Raw genomic sequence first — 21,841 nt, 5'->3', positions numbered from 1 at the left:
GCACTATGTCATCACGCACAGCCTTTTACCTGGAACAAGTCAATTTGATGGAAACAGATCTCTGGTGGGAAAATGTGTATAGTGTTTTTATACAGATGTTTGAATATTCGCATTCAAATCTGTCGCCAATTGGATGGAAACCTGACTACTGACAGTCACTCAATTAGCCCATGCCAACTTCATATTGGTAAATTAGTTTAGTCAGCTATCTAAACTTGTAATCATGGCCGAATTATCGACCAGGCATGAAGGGGGCCCCATTGATTTTGTTAGTCACTCTCACTCAGATAACATATTTGTATGGCATAAGTCATGGCAAAATGTGTAGACCGCAAAAACAATTCTCTCCACCCTATGGCAAAATGTGTAGAATTGCATGAAATTAGCTGTAAAAATGCTAATTTTTATCTCCACCCCATGGCAAAATGAATAGAATTGCATTAAATTTGTAATAAAATTGCAAAACCCCCATGGCCAAACGTGTAGAATTGCAACAAACATGCTATAAATGTGCAACATTTTCTCTGCGCCCCATGGCAAAATGTGTAGAATTAAACTCTAAAATGTAATTTTTTTCTCTCTCCATCATCAAGAGGGGGGCCACTCAAATGTTTTTCCCCTGAGGTGGATGGGCCCCCCAATACAATTTTGCTTCGGGCACCCAAAAGGCTAGGGCCAGCCCTGCCAACCACTGTTTCATGCTTGGTTTTGTATGGATGTTCAGCTTCAGCAAAGTCTGGATATGTGCCTCTGTTCTTCAGAAGCAACAAGGTGTAGAAATTAATGGGTGAGGCACTGCATCGCAGTGCTTGAGGTCTCACTACAGACCCGGGTTCGATCCCACGCTGTGTCGCAGCCGGCCGGGACCGGGAGACCCATTTGCCCAGTGTCATCCGGGTTAGGGGATGGTTTGGCTGGCAAGGATGTCCTTGTCCCATCGCGCTCTAGAAACTGTGGCCTGCTGGGCGTATGCACGCTGACTTGGTCACCAGTTGTGCAGTGTTTCCTCCGACACATTGGTGAGGCTAGCTTCCGGGTTAAGTGAGCAGTGTGTCAGTCAAGAAGCAATGCGGCTTGGCAGGGTCGTGTTTCGGAGGACGCATGGCTCTCGACCTTCGTCTCTCCCGAGTCTGTACTCTCCTGAGTTGCAGCGATGGGACAAGACTGGGACAAAGATTGAGGATATGTCTCTCATGGTTCAGTCACTAAAGTGCAGTAAAATGACTAGTTTATGCTTGTTGGCTACCAAATCTGACAGCCATGGGGCACACACAGACAATGACGATCATTTTTTTTAAAAGGTATGCTGTTTTTATGCCGTTAACATGAATATTTTTTCATTTGAATGTAGGGTATCTATTGTATAACTGCCAATGAAGGAGAAGGAAGTGAAGGATATGATTTTCCAGTAAGGCCATACACTGAAAGTGAAGTCATGTTAACCTGAACGTGTAAACTAATATTCTTACAGAAGAGCATGGCATGTTCTTCAAAAGATGGCATGTGAAATACCACATGATGCCCCAATATCTCCGGGATGGAACTGAAAGTAGTAACCTGTGTTGTTTATGTCCAAGCAATCTGTGCTCATTTGAAATTAGAAGAGAAAATGACTAAGAAGTGCATGTTACTTAAATGTGGGAAATAAACCATTTTTGAAAGGAGTGATCCACACAAAAGGCTTTATGATAATCACCACAATCTCCCTCAAATACAGTACACTGAAGTCAATCAATTCCTCTGGTATGAAAAGCACTGCCTGTGTGGCTGGAGTCTTTCACTTCTCTCATTGGTCAGCCTGCATTTCTTAGAAACAGCCTTGCCAAATACTAGACTACTGGGAATGTATACAACCATCCATAATAACGTTTGAGAGAAGCCTGCAGTCATGTCATCAAGATAGACCATAACGTACTGTAGATCATTGATGTTGACCAGAATGCAACATTATTCAACATCACACATTTTTTAGATGTATGAGAAGACATGAGGTTAGTGAGTGTTTACCCACATTATAGGGAAGAGAGAGTGGGTAACCTCAACAATGTAATAACATGAGTTAACCAAAAAATGTAATATTACTCTACATCTGATCTTTGGATTAAGTGATTTGATTATCTAATTTATCAATTAAGTGTTGAAATTCATAAATACATTAGTAATAGCCAGTGTATAACCTGTTTTAGAGTAGGGAATAATGAAACCCCCCCCAAAAAATTGTATGGTTTATTGTTTCTGCTAAAGGAGAAGTTCCCTCATGGCTAAACCCAGATACCGGAAAACCAGTTCAAAAACACAAGTGATTAAAGGTACGGTAACCACATTTATCAGACTCAAAGGGAGATGGTCTCATGGCAGAGGGATATGCAATGTATTTGCAATTTATTATACAAAACATTTTAAACAGGACAAACAATTTGAACATCTGAAACGAAGCTCATTACTTCATCCTATAATTATTTGATTACAACTTGATTCAAGCTATACAAAACTAATTGACACAGAGAGTACAAAGGACAGAGGACATGCATAATCTGACCTGTTAACTGTTTACAAGTCTCCCATGTTGGTTTGTCTCTGTGGTCTTTGCATGGTATGGTGGCTATCTGGGCAGACTGGAGAGGACCCCTACATCCCAGGGCCCTGACCCGAGGGTGGGAACACAGTGCCTGATTGGACAGAGAGGCTCATGGGCCTTGAGTGCCTCAGTCAGACGCCTTTGCTCCTCAGACAGAAACTGTACCTCCTTCTTCAGCCGCCTGTTCTTCTGATCCAGACACTCATATGCCTGTATGGGACAAACTGGGCTCAGTTACTTTACAATCTTACTAGTAGAGTAGAATAAAAGTTGAATCCACTTGATTCAGAGAATAAGTGTGACATTGATAGCTGCGTTATTCCTGTTATATAAGAGAAAAGGTTAGACTATGCCAAGATAGTTGTGTGACGATAAGGAGTCTGTTACGCACGTAAAGACCCACCTTATGCAGCTCATCTGCTCTCTGTGTCTGTCTTTTTCGGCTCTTCTGTGCTGCCACCCTGTTATTGTCCCTTCTTTTTAGTCTCCAGTCATCATCTTCATCACCAGAGCTCTGCAGCAAAGGTACAGAATGCCACATGTCAGTCAGAATATCACACAACACTGCTACTCCCTCCCTGATTAAGCTTTGTGTGGTCATCCAACACAATGATGCTGATTACCATTCCATTTGTCAATAGTTTCTAGAAATGTCCGGTTAATCCTCATGACATGATAAATAGGCTAGTTAAAAAATAAAAAAAAGATTCCATTGTGATAAATTGTATAGACTGACAAAAAGTAAACAAAGGAATAATTGTATAAACCATTCAACTTTAGCCTACTATTTTTGTGTATTTGACACTTACCTCGCATCTTTGAAGCATAAAACTGCTTTGATCATTGATTTGCAGAAAGCCGCTAGAAATATCGCAGTCAGACATCCCAGACGCAATAAGTTTAGCCTATATCGATTATTTAAAATATGAAATGTATTAAAAAAAAAAAGTCGCTTTTGAAGGTAGCAAGTTCCAAGATATATAATCTACAAAAGTGATACGGATTTGCATGCAAGAGACAAACAGTTTCAGTTGTTCAAAGTGCACTTGCCGCTTCATTGAAGACGCCAATATTTATTTTAAATCACGTGCTAAATAGTGTGTGACGCCCTTTGAGCGTTGGGACAAGAGCAAAGCAGCACATACTTTACTTTATTTTAAAAGTGCTTGTTAAATTGTTTAAAATAGATTTAGGTTTGTTATTCAAAACAACATGTTTTATACATTTTCTTTACATTTTAGGACCAGATGCTCGTTCCCACAATGTTTCAGAAAGATTAAGATTTTTTTTTTTTAATGCTATGTTCAATCTGGCTGTTACAGCTTGTATTCTTATATTCTCATAAGCCTACAACTGAGGATGACCTCAACGCTATGACAAATGTTGTATACAAAATAATAGCAAAAAAGGGGACTGTTTTAAAGTGATTCTATAGAGGTGTATACATTATACATACGGTATGCAGTTCCCGTTATCCACCACCTGAGGGCGATATTGTATCACAGACTTCTGCGAACATAAACCCCATCACTGTTGAAATACTACAGTACTGCATCCTTCCAATCACAATAGGAGCATAGTTGTTCCTGCACAAATAGGAGCATAGTTGTTCCTGAGCTCTGCCTGCTCTATGGCTCTCTTGATGGGTGGTCTGGTCCTGCTATATGTCTTGTCCTCTCTGTTGGGCCTGCTGCTGAACACCTCCCCAAACACCTCCAGGGACTTGGCTGTAGGACGCATGTTCAGCACCTGTCTCAGACCCTTAGCCCTCTGATGCACCGCCTGGAGAGACTTTACAGCAGACACATCTCTCACCAGTCACTCTTAACCGTGGTCATATATGAAATATACACTTATGTTGGATAGAAGAGGGTGTAATGGGAGCATAGCTGCGGCCTCCGACCGCAAGGCACTACAGAGGGTAGTGCGAACGGCCCAGTACATCCCCGGGGCCAAGCTTCCTGCCATCCAGGACCTCTATACCAGGCGGTGTCAGAGGATGGCCATAAAATTGTTGAAGACTCCAGCCACCATAGTCACAGATTGTTCTCTCTGCTACCGCACGGCAAGCGGTACCGGAGCACCAAGTCTAGGTCCAAGAGGCTCCTAAATAGCTTCTACCCCCAAGCCATAAGACTCCAGAACAGCTAATCAAATGGGTACCCAGACTATTTGCATTGCCCCTCCCCCTGTTGCCAGTTTGTCAAGTCAACCAGCGTTTTTGTCTCAGCTCCTGCTTTTCCCAGTCTCTTTTTCTCACCCTTCTGGTTTTGACCCTTGCCTCTCCTGACTCTGAGCCCGTCTGCCTGACCACTCTGCCTGCCCCTGACCCTACCTGCCAACCTGTACCTTTGTCCCACCTCTGGATTATTGACCTCTGCCTACCCTGACCTTGAGCCTGCCTGCCATCCGGTACCGTTGCCCCACCTCTGGTTTACTGCCCTGCCTGCCTTGACCTGTCTATTGCATGCCCCTGTTGGATTATTTAACCATTGTTAATTCGACGTTGTCTGCACCTGGGTCTTAACTTCATACCTGATAGTATGAACTGGCTATTACTGACCTAGCAGACCCAGGCCAGTTGCGCAACGTTATCTCCTCCCAAGGAGCCTCAATTGGTAGGCACGAGGAATTGCTTCGTGGTCTTATGGAGGTGGTCCAAACGTTGGCTGAGCGCCATGGCCAGGCGTTGGACATGCTGCTGGAGCAGTTCTGCGGGTTGTCTAGGGGGCAGCCTGCCACGGTGGTAACCCCACCGCCCCTCAGTAACTCAGGGTTTAGCAGCGCCACCCCACCGGCCATTCCTCCTTCCCGGGAGCCCCGTTTACCTCCCCCGGAACGCTTTAAAGGAGAGCCGAGCAACTGTTGGGCGTTTTTAGCTCAGTGTGCCCTCATTTTCGAGTTTCAGACCTCCTCTTTCCCCTCAGATCACTCCAAGATAGCCTACCTCATCACGCTGTTTCCCGAGCCTATGCAACTAGGCAGAGCTGGGCTGTCGCCAGCGGAACGGCGACACAGGATCAACACAAAGAGCTGTCTGTATTACGGGACTTTTGGTCATTTTGTGTCCTCTTGCCCAGTAAAAGACTTTTGGACGCCACATTGGCTTCCGAGCTGAACATCCTCACTCAGCCCCTTTCCATTCCCAAGGATGTTAGAGCGCTGGACGGGTGCTCTAGAGGTCGGGTCACCCATAACACCACTCCTGGCTCCAATCCCCTCAACTGGTGTACGGGTGCTATCATGGGCTGGAGTCTGTTCTGCCACACCCATTGTCTGAAGTCGGCGCAACCTGCCCCGGGATGTCTTCCTGGGGGCTTGGAAGTTGCTCCTGACCTCTCCGACATTCCCGCAGAGTACCAGGACCTCTGGGAGGTGTTCAACAAGTCCTGGGTCACGTCCCTTCCACCACACCACCCCTATGACTGCGGAATTGACCTCCCTAGCACCATCACGCCCTGGGGATGTCTATACTCTCTGTCGGGACCAGAGACCAAGTCTATGGATATCTACATTGGGGAATCCCTAGCTACAGGATTTACCCATCCCTCTTCCTCTCCCGCAGGGTTCTTCTTCATGGGAAAAAAGGACAAGACCCTGAACCGTTATCCACTACCACTCATTTCCTCGGCCCTCAACCCGCTCCAGGGGGGGTCACTGTTTTCTCCAAGCTGGATCTACAAAACACCTACCACCTGGGGCGGATACGAGAGGGGGACGAGTGGAAGACCGCCTTCAACACTGCCAGCGGCCATTACGAATAGCTGGTCATGCCCTTTGGCCTCACCAACACCCCTGCCGTGTCCAGGCTCTGGTGAATGATGTTCTCCGCGACATGTGAACCGGTTCGTCTTCGTTTACATTGATGACATCCTCGTCTTCTCACGCTCTCCCCAAGAACACCTGCTCCACTGACCGGGCGTTCCGAGCCCTTAACCACCGCTTCAACACTGCTCCTATCCTGGTTCATCCAGACCCTTCCCGTCAGTTCGTGGTTTAGGCCGATGCTTCAGATGTCGGAGTGGGGGCTGTCCAATCCCAACATTCTGCCCTGGACCTTAGGCTGCATCCCTGCTCCTTCTTCTGCCACCGCCTCAATGCCACAGAGAGGAACTACGATGTGGGGAATCGGGAGCTTCTCGCGGTGAAGATGGCATTGGAGGAATGAGGTCACTGGCTAGAAGGGGCAGAATATCCGTTCATTGTGTGGACCGGCCACAAAAACCTGGAGTATCTCCGCACCGCCAAGCGCCTCAACTCCAGGCAAGCGAGATGGGCCATGCTTTTTACCCAGTTCAACTTTTCCCTCTCCTACCGGACAGAGTCCAAGAACGTCAAGCCGGATGCCTTGTCTCGCAGTTATAACCCCACGGCAACCACCCCAAAGCCCGAGACCATCCTTCCCACCTCGTGCCTGGCGACGGCACTCAGCTGGGGTATAGGGAAACAGGTCCGGGAGGCGCACCGGTCTCCTGGTGGACATAGTCTCTGACCAGGGTCCGAAATTCTCGTCCTGGTTCTGGAAGGCGTTCTGCACGATCATTGGGTCGTCGGCCAGCCTGTCCTCCGGATTCCACCCCCAGTCCAACGGCCAGTCAGAACGAGCCAACCAGGACTTAGAGACAACACTTTGCTGCCTAGTCTCTGCCAACCCTACACCTGGAGTCAGCAACTGGTATGGGTTGAGTACGCCTGCAACACCCTTCCTTGCTCTGCCACTGGTCTCTCACCCTTCGAGTGTTACTTGGGATATCAACCTCCGCTCTTCCCCGAGCAAGAGGAGGAAGTCAGCAATCCCTCTGCCCAGATGTTCATCCGCCGCTGTCGCCGTACCTGGAAGAGAGCACGGGCCGATCTGTTGAAGACCACTTCCAGGTATAGGCGACAAGCGGATTGCCACCGGACCCCTGCTCCATGCTATCGGCTCGGGCAGAGAGTATGGCTCTCCACCTGGGACCTGCCCCTCAAGGTGGAGTCCCATAAACTTTCCCCCCATTTCATCGGCCCGTTCCCAATCTTTAGAGTCATTAGTGGTCCCGTGTGGCTCAGTTGGTAGAGCATGGCGCTTGCAACGCCAGGGTTGTGGGTTCATTCCCCACGGGGGGACCAGGATGAATATGTATGAACTTTCCAATTTGTAAGTCGCTCTGGATAAGAGCGTCTGCTAAATGACTTAAATGTAAATGTAAATGTAAATTAGCCTCACTGCTGTTCGTCTTTTGTTACCCCGTACCCTCCATATTCACCCTACTATCCATGTGTCTAGGATTAAGCCTGTGTCTCCCCCCCTTCTTCTGTTTCCAAGCCAAGTCACTCACTCACTCCCTGTACTTGCTTCCTGACTCTCAGCGCACTCGTTACACAGACGATGCTGCATACTATTTTGCGCAACGACGCTTCGAACACACACCTACAGCGTCATTTCGCAAAATAGTATACAGCATCATCTGGATATTTATGCTACAAAAGTTCAACCTTCACCTTCTGCTACCATTTCTGTCAAGCTGTCTATGCATACAGTTTGACCAAACACACACCAAACTCACGCAGGAAGCGGCGCAGGTCCTAATCCAGGCACTTGTCATCTCCCGTCTGGATTACTGCAACTCGCTGTTGGCTGGGCTCCCTGCCTGTGCCATTAAACCCCTACAACTCATCCAGAATGCCGCAGCCCGTCTGGTGTTCAACTTTCCCAAGTTCTCTCACGTCACCCCGCTCCTCCGCTCTCTCCACTGGCTTCCAGTTGAAGCTCGCATCCGCTACAAGACCATGGTGCTTGCCTACGGAGCTGTGAGGGGAACGGCACCTCCGTACCTTCAGGCTCTGATCAGGCCCTACACCCAAACAAGGGCACTGCGTTCATCCACCTCTGGCCTGCTCGCCTCCCTACCTCTGAGGAAGTACAGTTCCCGCTCAGCCCAGTCAAAACTGTTCGCTGCTCTGGCACCCCAATGGTGGAACAAACTCCCTCACGACGCCAGGTCAGCGGAGTCAATCACCACCTTCCGGAGACACCTGAAACCCCACCTCTTTAAGGAATACCTAGGATAGGATAAAGTAATCCTTCTAACCCCCCCCCCTTAAAAGAGTTAGATGCACTATTGTAAAGTGGTTGTTCCACTGGATATCATAAGGTGAATGCACCAATTTGTAAGTCGCTCTGGATAAGAGCGTCTGCTAAATGACTTAAATGTAAATGTAAATGTAAGTCCTCCTCCCTGTGTCATCGATGGCCATTCAGCATACACAGTGAGACGCCTCCTGAATGTTCGACCACGGGGCAAGGGTTTCCAGTACCTGGTTGACTGGGAGGGTTATGGCCCGGAGGAGAGGTGCTGGGTCCCCGCTAGAGACATCCTGGACCCAGCCCTCATTGCCGACTTCCACCGCCGGCACCCCGGTCAACCAGGTTGGCCCCCAGGTAGGATGCCAGGTGGCGCCCTTAGAGGGGGTGGTATTGTCACACCCTGATCTGTTTCACCTGTCTTTGTGATTGTCTCCACCCCCCCTCCAGGTGTCACCCATCTTCCACATTATCCTCTGTTTATTTATACCTGTGTTCTCTGTTTGTCTGTTGCCAGTTCGTATTGTTCGTCAAGTCAACCAGCGTTTTTGTCTCAGCTCCTGCTTTTCCCAGTCTCTCTTTTTCTCACCCTCCTGGTTTTGACCCTTGCCTGTCCTGACTCTGAGCCCACCTGCCTGACCACTCTGCCTGCACCTGACCCGGAGCCTGCCTGCCGACCTGTACCTTTGCCCCACCTCTAGATTATTGATCTCTGCCTACCCTGACGCTGAGCCTGCCTGCCGTCTGGTATCGTTGCTCCACCTCTGGTTTACTGACCGCTGCCTGCCTTGACCTGTCTATTGCCTGCCCTGTTGGAATATTAAACCATTGTTAATTCGACGTTGTCTGCATCTGGGTCTTACCTTGATACCTGATAAAAAATAAAGCATACTTTCAGTTTGTGAACATATGGTGTATGTTATATTTTCAAATGTATGAAAGTTCAAACAGCAACACTGAAGGGGCAATCAGCAGTGTCTATGCCCATTTTTGGACTTATAAATTAATGATATGTGCCTATTTATTCTTGAAGAATATAACATATAAATGCCTCATGAGTTTAGTTCAACTGTAGTACCCCATTAGAACCCAAAATATAAGCATGTTTTACTCCAACGTTTGTAAACAAAGAAGTGCAAACACTATATAGCTTCAAATCATGCTTAAAACTATCATTCTGATATAATGGATGGTCAGTCTTTACATCCATAGCTCAGTCTTTGAATTTGAGAATGGTTATATTTCTCCAGCCCAAACTCGCAACTTTTTACCGAACCGGGGTGGGGAGTACTCTTTGTTATCGTTTCTACTGCTGATTGACGCTTTAAATATGAGAGTGACATATAATCACGGCTATGCAAAAGTAATGCTACCCTTTTCAATAGGACCATTATAAAAACGTAATAAAAAATGAAACCAACCATGACTTTACGTTCTGCCTTTAATGACTGTACGACATAGGGGAGGATCTCTATAGGACATTTACGTCGTTTCCGAGCCGTTCCCAAAATATTCTCATCCAGCAGGCTGTAAAGAGCACTGCGTTCATCTTCTAAGTGATATTTTACTGCTGCAATTTGGAAGTCTTTCTGAATTAACTTATTTGTTTTATAATGGGAACTAAACATCTGCATACCGTATCAAAAATTGTCAATAGACTGAGCAACAAAGTCTCCTATGTGCCTTGAGCTGCTTAGCCAGAATCAAACTATCTGTGCTCACAACTACAGTAGGTTACATTTCTAACACTTTAATATCACATGCAGCCAGCAAGAATGATTTCCCAGAAACAGCGAAGTTGTGGGGTACACAGGTGCAGTGAACATATATTCTAGGTTTATTGTAAAGCATGTTCACTATCTTCAAAACAACTGATCAAAAGAGGAGAATATCAAACTCATTTCATTGTGGTTGATAGTACACATATATTTCATCTGTTCAATTGAAAGGCAATAGCCATATTTTTTAATAGGCGACACAGTTAGGAAATATGTCAGAGAGATATGCTCACCCTCTTCCTTTCGAGCCTCCTCCCATGTCTGATCATTGATCAACACGTTCTTTAACAGCGCTCTCGAAGTTCTAGAAATCAAGACACCAAGTTAAACTGAGTCTTGCGCTTCGATCACACCGACAGGATCATTGCATTTTGGTACACCAGAATTACATTAAATTCCAAAGTAACGCTGCATTTGCCTTGCAGCATTGCGGTGTGGTGCATACTGTATGTTGGATTTATCGAATGTATGCGTCAAACTGTATGCGTAGACAGAAATGGTAGCAGAAGGTAAATGTTGAACTTTTGTTGCATACAAATCCAGACTGCCATGTATACTCCCTCTCAGGCCTCTAGGTCATCAGGCTGCTTATTATCCTGCACACCTGTCACCATCGTCAAGGGCACCAACGCCTCATGACACTCCATCACCTCCTTGATTATCTTCCCTGTATCTGTCACTGTCCTTGGTTCTTTCCTCAGGTGTTATTGACTCTATTTCATGTTGGTGCGTTGTTTGTGTTTCGTGTTTATTGTTTTGTTTATTTATTAAAACACTCACTCCCTGTACATGCTTCCTGACTCTCAGCGCACTCGTTACAGAATAACACCTCAACTAAAGGAAGCATCAGGGAGTGTTTTTAGTTTTTTTTGTGTCAGTGTATATGACGTCGGGTCCGGGAGTCGCTACAGGCTCTCATGCCTCAGCCGGATCGCCAGGCTCCCATGCTTCCACTGCCTCAGCTGGTCTGTCAGGTCCCCGCGCCCCAGCCGGCATGACAGGTTCCCGCACTTCAGCAGGGCTGACCGGTACGCTCCTGATCCCCGGGTTCGTCCCCTTTGTCGGAGTCCTGCGCACGTCGGGAAAGGGGTACGGTCACGTATACTCCCTCTCAGGCCTCTAGGTCATCAGGCTGCTTATTATCCTGCACACCTGTCACCATCGTCAAGCGCACTAGCGCCTCATGACACTCACCTGGACTCCATCACCTCCTTGATTATCTTCCCTATATCTGTCACTCCCCTTGGTTCTTTCCTCAGGTGTTATTGACTCAGTTTCATGTCGGTGCGTTTGTGTTTCGTGTTTATTGTTTTAATTATTTATTAAAACACTCACTCCCTGTACTTGCTTCCTGACTCTCAGCGCACTCGTTACACAGACGATGCTGCATACTATTTTGCGCAACGACGCTTCGAACACACACCTACAGCGTCATTTCGCAAAATAGTATACAGCATCATCTGGATATTTATGCTACAAAAGTTCAACCTTCACCTTCTGCTACCATTTCTGTCAAGCTGTCTATGCATACAGTTTGACCAAACACACGGCAACTGCCTCTGCAATGCTGCAAGGCAAACGCAGTGTTTCACTGGAAATGAATAATTCTGGTGTACCAAAATGCAATGAGCTGTCGATGCACTGCAGATATTTCAGATTAACGCAATGCATTCACACAGCCTGGAGACCGGATGTTGACTTGCATAAGTGAGCGTTTGGGTCAGGAAAGTTTCCTCTCACAACCTCTACAAGCCAGAATGTTTAATAAAATTATATTTTAACTTACTTGACCGGTTGTCTGCTATTCGTCCTTTTGCAAGTAGGAATGTGAGACAATATATCCATAGGAAAGTATAATTACCTCAACTTTTCAAAGCGCTGGTAGTGCGTCAAGATTTCTATCACTTGAAGCATGTGCAGAACCATGTAAACACGTGCACAATAAGTATGTATTTGTCTTCTGCATGCATTGTCATTTTATGCACATGCTTCAGGTGATGTACAAGCAACCAAAATAATGCCTCTGGCACTTTCAATGTATTGAGCTGTTGTAGACTTCCGATCTGTGCGTGACAGTAATGACTGATTTGATTGGAGGTGCCGAATAGGCATTGTTTCAGTCATTTTTTATATACCTTTTTTGGAAGTACATACCAGCTGTAATGGGAGTAAATTAAGAGAGTTTCTCAGCTAAATTCTATATTTGTGAGTAACGAACATATTTCGACATCACGTTTGCAGAGCTGTCAATAATGAGAGTTTGAATCAGAGCTTCCTGGGCGTTAGCAAGGAGATCCGTCATACTCATCGCCGACATCTCTAACACACCTTTATCTCAGCTAGTTAACTAAAGTAATATGTACATATCAAGCTGTATTATTATTTGTCTTTTGCAGGCTAGCTACAGTTGAAGTCGGAAGTTTACATACACCTTAGCCAAATACATTTAAACTCAGTTATTCACAATTCCTGACATTTAATCCAAGTAAAAATTCCCTGTTTTAGGTGAGTTGGGATCACCACTTTATTTTAAGAATGTGACATGTCAGAAAAATAGTAGAGAGAATGATTTATTTCAGCTTTTATTTATTTCATCACATTCCCAGTGGGTCAGAAGTGTACATACACTCAATTAGTATTTGGTAGCATTGCCTTTAAATTGTTTAACTTGGGTCAAACGTTTCAGGTAGCCTTCCACAAGCTTCCCACAATAAGTTGGGTGAATTTTGGCCCATTCCTCCTGACAGAGCTGGTGTAACTGAGTCAGGTTTGTAGGCCTCCTTACTCGCACACGCTTTTTCAGTTCTGCCCACATATTTTCTATAAGATTGAGGTCAGGGCTTTGTGATGGCCCCTCCAATACCTTGACTTTGTTGTCCTTAAGCCATTTTGCCACATCTTTGGAAGTATGCTTGGGGTCATTGTCCATTGGAAGACCCATTTGCTACCAAGCTTTAACTTCCTGACTGATGTCTTGAGATGTTGCTTCAATATATCCACATAATTTTCCTCTCTCATGATGCCATCTATTTTGTGAAGTGCACCAGTCCCTCCTGCAGCAAAGCACCCCCACAACATGATGCTGCCACCCCCGTGCTTCACGGTTGGGGTGGTGTTCTTCGGCTTGCAAGCATCCCCCTTTTTCCTCCAAACAAAACAATGGTCATTATGGCCAAACAATTCTATTTTTGTTTCATCAGACCAGAGGACATTTCTCCAAAAAGTACAATCTTTGTACCCATGTGCAATTGCAAACCGTAGTCTGACTTTTTTATGGCGGTTTTGGAGCAGTGGCTTCTTCCTTGTTGAGCGGCCTTTCAGGTTATGTCGATATAGGACTCGTTTTACTGTGGATATAGATACTTTTGTACCTGTTTCCTCCAGCGTCTTCACAAGGTCCATTACTGTTGTTCTGGGATTGATTTGCACTTTTCACACCAAAGTACTAGTAAATCTCTAGGAGATAGAACAGGTCTCCTTCCTGAGCGGTATGACGGTGCTGTGGTCCCATGGTGTATATACTTGCGTACTATTGTTTGTACAGATGAGCGTGGTACCTTCAGGCATTTGAAAATTGCTCCCAAGGATGAACCAGACTTGTGGAGTTCTACAAATTTTTTTCTGAGGTCTTGGCTGATTTCTTCTGATTTTCCCATGATGTCAAGCAAAGAGGCACTGAGTTTGAAGGTAGGCCTTGAAATACATCCACAGGTACACCTCCAATTGACTCAAATGATGTCAATTAGCCTATCAGAAGCTTCTAAAGCCATGACATCATTTTCTGGAATTTTCCAAGCTTTTTAAAGGCAAAGTCAACTTAGTGTATGTAAACTTCTGACCCACTGGAATTGTGATACAATGAATTATAAGTTAAATAATCTGTCTGTAAACAATTGTTGGAAAAATTACTTGTTTCATGCACAAAGTAGATGTCCTAACCGACTTGCCAAAACTATAGTTTGTTAACAAGAAATTTGTGGAGTGGTTGAAAATTAGTTTTAATGACTCCAACCTGAGTGTATGTAAACTTCCGACTTCAACTGTAGCTGTTGACTTCATCACAGACCTTCCTGAATCCTCTGGTAACACCACCATCCTTGCCATAGTAGTTTTTCAAAAATGTGTCTGGTTCCTCTTCCTTATTTGCAATGGAATTGGTGGAGTGTATGTTCCAGCAGATGTTCTGTCTGTACGGGTTTCCGGAGGACATCGTCTCTGACCGCGGGCCCCAGTTTGTCTCCCTGGTGTGGCGAGCCTTCTGTGACCGACTGGAGGTCACCTTCAGCCTCTCCTCCGGGTACCACCCCCAGACCAACGGTCAGACGGAACGCCAGAACCAATAAATAGGGAAGTACCTCCGCCAACAATGTTCTGCCTCTCCACACGACTGGAGTCGCTATATGGCCTGGGCCGAATACGCTCAGAACTCACTCATGCACTCACCCCTCCGCCTTACTCCGTTTCAGTGTGTTCTTGGTTACCAACCCCCCATGTTTCCCTGGGAGGCGGAGCCTGGTACTGTCCAAGCTGTCGACGACTGGTTTTGGCGTAGTGAGTGTGTATGGGAGACCGCTCACCGGAATCTGCAGGTAGCCTTTAATACACAGAAAAGCTTTGCCGACATACGCCGCCGACCTATGCCACTCTTTCACCCTGGACAGCTTGTGTGGCTCTCTACCATAGACATCCGGCTCCGCCTCCCCTGCATAAAGTTCTGTCCTCGCTTCATTGGTCCCTTCAAGATAACCCATCGCATCAACCCTGTCACGTACCGCCTCCAGTTACCCCGTCAGTATAAAATCTCCTTGTCCTTCCATGTGTCTCTTTTAAAACCGGTCACCTACGATCCTCTTCATCCTCTAGTCTCTACCTGCACTGTACCCCCACCGTTGGATGTCAGAGGGGAACCTGCCTACGCCATTCAGGCCATCCTTGATTCCAAATGCCTGAGAGGTTGCATCCACTACCTAGTGGACAGGGAAGGTTATGGGCCTGAAGGCCGGTCTTGGGTCCCCGACCAGGACATCCTCGACCCAGAGATGATTCAGGCATTTCACCATAACTGTCTGGATCGTCCCGCTCCCCGACCTCGGGGTTGACCCCCGAACAGACCCACTGGACATCAGCCTCGACGCAGAACGCAGGGTCAGTCCACAACCTCGTCGAACCAGCCTGCCGGACCTAGGTGTCCGCCTCTGCTCCCCCGCCCGCCAGCTTCAGGCCAAAGAGTTAAATCTTGCTTTCATCAGACTAGAGAATCTTGTTTCTCATGGTCTGAGAGTCCTTTAGGTACCTATTGGAAAACTCCAAGCGGGCTGCCATGTGTCTTTTACTGAGGAGTGTCTTCCGTCTGGCCACTCTACAATTGTGGAGTGATGTAGAGATGGTTGTTCTTCTGGAAGGTTCGCCCATCACCACAGAGGAACTCTGGAGCTCTGTCAGAGTGACCATCAGGTTCTTGGTCACCTCCCTGACCAAGGCCCTTCTCCCCCGATTGCTCAGTTTGGCCTGGCGGCCAGCTCTAGGAAGAGTCTTGGTGGTTCCAAACCTCTTCCATTTAAGAATGGAGGAGGTCACTTTGTTCTTGGGGACCTTCAATGCTGCAGAAATGTTTTGGTACCCTTCCCCAGATCTTTGCCTCGACTCGAATTCCTTCGACCTCATGGCTTGGTTTTTGCTCCGACATGCACTGTCAACTGTGAGACCTTACATAGACAGGTGTGTGCCTTTCCAAATAATTTCCAATCAATTGAATTTACCACAGATGGACTCCAATCAAGTTGTAGAAACATCTCAAGGATGATCAATGGAAACAGGATGCGCCTGAGCTCAATTCTGAGTCTGAATACTTATTTGCATAAGGTATTTCTGTTTTGATTTGTAATACATTTGCAAAAATGTCTAAACCTGTTTTCACTTTGTCATTATGGGGTATTGTGTGTAGATTGATGAGGACATTTTTTTTATTTAATCCATTTTAGAATAAGGCTGTAATGTAACAAAATATGGGAAAAGTCAATGGGTCTGAATACTTTCCGAATGTACTGTACTGTAGGCCTACTCATAGAATCCCATGGAAAAGCCACTTATCAGATCACCAGTCCAATGCAGCAGGTCTGTCTGGCCCTGCACCATGCTGAAACGTACATGTCATATTCTGGTGTAAAAACTGTAAGATGATGTGACTTCTGTAAAGCAAACGGATTAGACTTATTAAGCCTGTGCTCCCGCTTGCTAAGCTGCATGTGAACTCTGACAGAACAACTTCTTAAGTCACTAACAATTCACCCTGCCTGCTGATACCCTAAATTATCTATATCCTTTGCATGAGCTTTGGAAGGAATGTATGTCTGTCATAAACCATTCTTTCACAGTGTTAATTTGGTGGAGCCCAGAGAGGCAAGTATTTGGACAAAGTCAACAATGTCTCAATAACAACGCAGAGTAAGCTGGTGGGGACAGGGCGCTCTAGCTGGACATTCCCAGCATGTGTTTTTGTGTGGGACTGACTGACTGTTGGCACGGGCTGGGAAACCTTTGGCTAACCACCCACTGTTCAACTGGTTTACAATAAGCGGGGTCCTACTTTGCACTGCCTAGTGCCCATTTCAGATTTGTGCTGAGGTTATGTTTTGCCAATAGACTGAATCATTGACAGTTCGGATATTTTTCTGTCGACCCTCATCTGTTAAACTGTCTCTTTTTATTATTTTGATTACAGATTGGTCTTGACTTCACACCTTGGTACGCCCCCACTTTTCAGGACAGATAAGAACAGTTGACTGTTTTCAACAAGCAATTACAAATGTACAAGGAGCTGGATTTGCCAGTGTCAGTTCATCGTGGATAGTGCCTTGATCCATATTGCTATGTGTACTAGACACACCATTACATGAATGTTATCAGACTGTGGGCAAGTGCAATGAGCAGTGTCCTTGGCAGGGATAAGAACAGGCTTTGCATGGAATGTCTCACTGTAACTGGATATTACTGAGCGTTATTATTTGTCACCAGTATATTTCTACTGACCGTTTATTGTTGTGTAACCAAAGTTGAGGGCATTTCCTCTGTGACGCAGGAACATCCATTCCCAATCAGCTGCAAAGGTCACCATAGCTACTCTGAAAGAACAGTGTGGATGTATTAAAATCAGGATTGCATAAGAGGACTGCCTCACTGCTGAAGTGATGAATGTGTTTTTAGAAGGCCTTAACATGTGCTATTTTGGCTATCCTATTAGGTACCACTCGTGCTTTGATGCACAACTTTGCAGGGAAACCATCAGTGGCCACGGAAGAAGTGCAGGCAGGGTACTTCTTCTCCTTCTCTCCAGCTGTCTCTGCAGCAATGAACAGGTGAGCGATAGTTGTTCATTAACCTGCAGTAATCCAGTAATCTCTCAGTACTGTATGTCCTCATTGTTATAGATATCCCTTACCTTTTCTAACCCCTTGATCTTTGAATATGCATTCAAAGCTCTTGTTTCAAGTTTTAAAGATTGGTTAAAGGCTGCTTTCACTTTGCCAAATGCTGTGTGCGTTTTCTGCAAAACATAAAACTCTGAAACGGCCGTATGGTGTGATAAAACCAGACATGATTTTTGATAGTTCCTGTTGAGTCCCCTCATAATGACTGTGTTGTTACTGTGTTGTTACTGTGTTGTTACTGTGTTGTAACAGAGAGCCAAACTGATTCCATTGGAACACATCTGTCTGGAGACAGACTCTTTTGTCTTGGGAAAAACATGAAAACATAAAACACATAAAAACATGTGGGTTATCATCATTTGGAATGCAACAATATGGAAAGCAGCAACCTGGTTGTTTTGAATCGTTAAACGTATTATATATCTCCCCTCTCCAGTAAAGGAATGAACCTAAGAACACACTGCTTGTCTGTGAGTACATTGCTCAAGTCAAAGGAATCACACCTCAAATGGTTATTCATGCCACCACAGAGAATGCCCTCCGATTGGTAACAGACCCAATAACATTATATAGTATCCCCTCCTCATGAAGAAAATCACATGAGCTAATTATAATACACAAAGTAAGCAAAACAATTAAATCCTTCCAATATTGCCTAAATCTATCAATAAGACACAGTACTAATGGGATAGACCTATATAAGCAATAGGCCTATAACAATTGAGATGTACAAACTATGCCATGAGGGAACAATGAGCGGATTAGAGGCAAGCCGTAATTTCGAGGAGCAAGTTAAGACGGACGTAGTCAATATAACTATTTGTTCAGGACTTTTGAAATGTACCGCGACAGAATTCAGAACATGGCCCGCTCTTACAGTTTTATCCCTGTGCACCAAGTCAGAACAGAAGAATAAATAACGGGGGCAAATGAGCAGACAACGAAAGCTTTTACAATATTAGCTGATGACATTTCTCTAAAATAGGCTATAGGCTACATGTGCACCACTAATTCAGAACAGTAGGCAAAGTTCTGAGGGGGAGAGGGACCAAATTATTAGGGTGAGACACATGGGCTACTAATAGCTTACTACACAACATACACTTAGTATTAATTTCTTAGCTACAGTATGCATATCTCCCTGGTGTATTAAATCATGTATGTAGCAGCATACAATACATTTTTGGATTGTGCTATGCTCACTTGAACAGGAAGGTGGCACGGCGGTCCTTCTTGTGGGCAAATGTTGTCATCAAAGTCTAGCATTCTCTGGATTCATAGTGCTTTCATGACATCTGGGAAATATGGAAAAAAACAAAGTAAAATCTTGATGTTAGTGATCTTCAGGCTGGAGCTCTAGAAAGAGGCGTGATTTCCCGACTTGAAAATCTGAGTTGGATGACCATTCAAAACCCTATTTTCCCAGTCGGAGCTCGTTTTTTTCTGAGTTCCCAGTTGTTTTGAACTCACTGAAGTCTGAGATTTCCCAATTCCGAGTTTCCAGTTGTTTTGAAAGTGGCAGAAGTCATGCTGGATTGACAGAATAGCCAATGTATTCAGCCTTTTCTGGCCCATGGTGTTGTGTGTGAATGTTTATCCTCTTAAGCGATAGATGTTTTAAATACTTAAATCCAGACTTGGACCACACACACTCTCCACCGAATAGCAGGCAGAGGACGCAAAATAGTGATTGCTTTGCAACGCTTGGAGTTAGCCACTGATTCCTTCTTAACCACTCATTGTTGAAGTTGTGATTTCTGACTTGTTGTGTAATGTTTATGTTCAATGGCCGATGAGCACCGATACGTTTTATCTATAATTTCTCTTCAAATATAAAGGTTTGAAAATGATTTTCCAGTAGATTGTTGACATGATTCATGATGATGACTGCTTGTCAAGCTTGCTAGCTAAGATTTTGAAAGTATGATGTTGGCATGATCAGTCCAATCAACGCTATGGTAGATATAACGTGATTTGACATAATTTTATCTGTTGGCCAATGATCTTGAGCCTTCTTGGATGGGGACTTTGAATGTAAATCTATGGCAGCACCTAAGGGGGCTTGAATTGCCTAGCTCGCCCTGTAGATTCTGTGGTGACGTAGTGTCCCCATGAGTGATAGAACACTCAACCAATCACTGCGCAATTAGAGAAGATTACAAACGCATATGCGTTGTATTTTCTGATGGCTGCCCCTCAACCACAGAAAGCACTGAGCTAGGCTGAAACACCTGCATTTTGGACCTGCCTTATTCAAGAAAGCAAAAAAGAGACCACGTTTGTATGCAGCTTTATTAACTCAATATACAGTGCGTTCTGAAAGTATTCATACCCCTTGTCTTTTTCCAGATGTTGTTACATTACAGCCTTATTCTGAAATGGATTTTAAAAAATTGGGTTAATCAATCTACACACAATACCCCATAATTACAAAGCAAAAACCGTAAAAAAAAATATATATGTATAAAAACAGAAATACCTTATTTACATAATTATTCAGACCCTTTGCTATGAGACTCGAAATTGAGCTCAGGTGCATCCTGTTTCCATTGATCATCCTTGAGATGTTTTTACAACTTGATTGGCGTCTACCTTGGGTAAATTCAATTGATTGAACATGATTTGGAAAGGCACACACCTGTCTATGTAAGGTCCCACAGTTGACAGTGCATGTCAGAGCAAAAACCATGCCATGAGGTTGAAGGAATTGTCCGTAGAGCTCCGAGACAGGAGTGTCGAGGCAAAGATCTGGGGAATGGTACCAAATAATTTCTGCTGCATTGAAGGTTCCAAAGAACACAGAGGCCTCCATCCTTCTTAAATGGAAGAAGAGATGACCAAGAACCTGATGTTCAGTCTGACAGAGCTTCAGAGTTCCTCTGTGGAGATGGGAGAACCTTCCAGAAGGACAACCATCTTTGCAGCACTCCACCAATCAAGCCTTTATGGTAGTGGCAGACGGAAGCCACTCCTCAGTAAAAGGCACATGGCAGCCCGCTTGGAGTTTGCCAAAAGGCACCTAAAGAACTCTCAGACAATGAGAAACAAGATTCTCTGGTCTGACGAAACCAAGATTGAAAGCTTTGGCCTGAATGGAGGAAACCTGGTACCATCCCTATGGTGAAGCATGGTGGTGGCAGAAGCATGCTGTGGGGATGTTTTTAACGGCAGGGACTGGGAGACTAGTCAGGATCGAAGGAAAGATGAATGTAGCAAAGTACAGAGAGATCCTTGATGAAACCTGCTCCAGAGCACCAGGACCTCAGACTGGGGCAAAGGTTCACCTTCCAGCATGACAACGACCCTAAGCACACAGCCAAGACAGCGCAGGAGTGGCTTCGGGACAAGCCTCTGAATGTCCTTGAGTGGCCCAGCCAGAGCCCGGACTTGAACCTGATCAAACATCTCTGGAGAGACTTGAAAATAGCTGTGCAGCGACGTTCCCCAATCAACCTGACAGAGCTTGAGAGGATCTGCAGAAAATAATGGGAGAAACTCCCCAAATACAGGTGTGCCAAACTTGTAAGATCATACCCAAGAAGATTTGAGGCTGTAATCACTGCTTCAACAAAGTACTGCGCAAAGGGTCAGAATAATTATGTGAATGTGATATTTCATTTTTTATTTTTAACACATTTCCACAAATTACTTTGTCATTAAGGGGTATTGTGTGCAGATTGATGAGAAAAAAACTATTGAAACCCTTTTAGAATAAGGCTGTAAAGTAACAAAATGTGGAAAGAGTCAAGGGGTCTGAATACTTTCAGAATGCACTGTATTTTGTTTTTACATTGTTAGCAAACTGATATGTGACACAAATGAATGCCAAAATAACATGCAAAACAAGCCAAATATATATATATATTTTTTTTAGCTACACAGGTGGGGCTGAAACAGCTGGGGTTCTGCCCCACCTGCACTGAATGATGGGTCGCCACTGCGCTATAGCAAATAGCAGCCAAATGATGTGGTGTATAATGAGGTGTTGTATTGA

The 21,841-nt window shown here is 45.1% G+C and overlaps 1 protein-coding gene across 5 annotated transcripts; it reads right to left on the bottom strand.

Moving 5' to 3' along the window:
* Nucleotides 1–2,354: 2,354 nt before the first annotated feature.
* Nucleotides 2,355–12,522, bottom strand: LOC139582911 (basic leucine zipper transcriptional factor ATF-like 3). Of its 5 annotated transcripts, none has more exons than XM_071413359.1 (4): nucleotides 12,282–12,522; nucleotides 10,654–10,724; nucleotides 2,982–3,092; nucleotides 2,355–2,788 (listed from the first exon to the last, which is right to left on the bottom strand). In XM_071413359.1, the coding sequence occupies exons 2-4, from the start codon at nucleotides 10,687–10,689 to the stop codon at nucleotides 2,603–2,605; spliced, it is 333 nt and encodes a 110-aa protein (XP_071269460.1). In that variant the 5' UTR covers nucleotides 10,690–10,724; nucleotides 12,282–12,522; the 3' UTR covers nucleotides 2,355–2,602. The 5 variants fall into 5 exon arrangements, with proteins under 5 accessions (XP_071269460.1, XP_071269462.1, XP_071269461.1 ...); XM_071413361.1 differs by lacking the exon at nucleotides 12,282–12,522 and adding an exon at nucleotides 10,956–11,064; XM_071413360.1 differs by lacking the exon at nucleotides 12,282–12,522 and adding an exon at nucleotides 10,866–11,013.
* Nucleotides 12,523–21,841: the final 9,319 nt, after the last annotated feature.

Source organism: Salvelinus alpinus, chromosome 8 (assembly GCF_045679555.1).
Source record: "Salvelinus alpinus chromosome 8, SLU_Salpinus.1, whole genome shotgun sequence".
Taxonomy (NCBI): Eukaryota; Metazoa; Chordata; class Actinopteri; order Salmoniformes; family Salmonidae; genus Salvelinus; species Salvelinus alpinus.
This window is presented reverse-complemented; position numbering and strand designations above follow the sequence as displayed.

What these genes read in the sequence shown, in the direction of transcription:
- LOC139582911 (XM_071413356.1), bottom strand. Translation starts at nt 3,462, where the DNA reads ATGTCTGACTGCGATATTTCTAGCGGCTTTCTGCAAATCAATGATCAA. An exon ending in TTATGCTTCAAAGATGCGAG is followed by an intron (nt 3,093 to 3,387) that starts GTAAGTGTCAAA and finishes CCTTTGCTGCAG; the next exon opens with AGCTCTGGTGATGAAGATGA. An exon ending in GAGCAGATGAGCTGCATAAG is followed by an intron (nt 2,789 to 2,981) that starts GTGGGTCTTTAC and finishes TGTCCCATACAG; the next exon opens with GCATATGAGTGTCTGGATCA.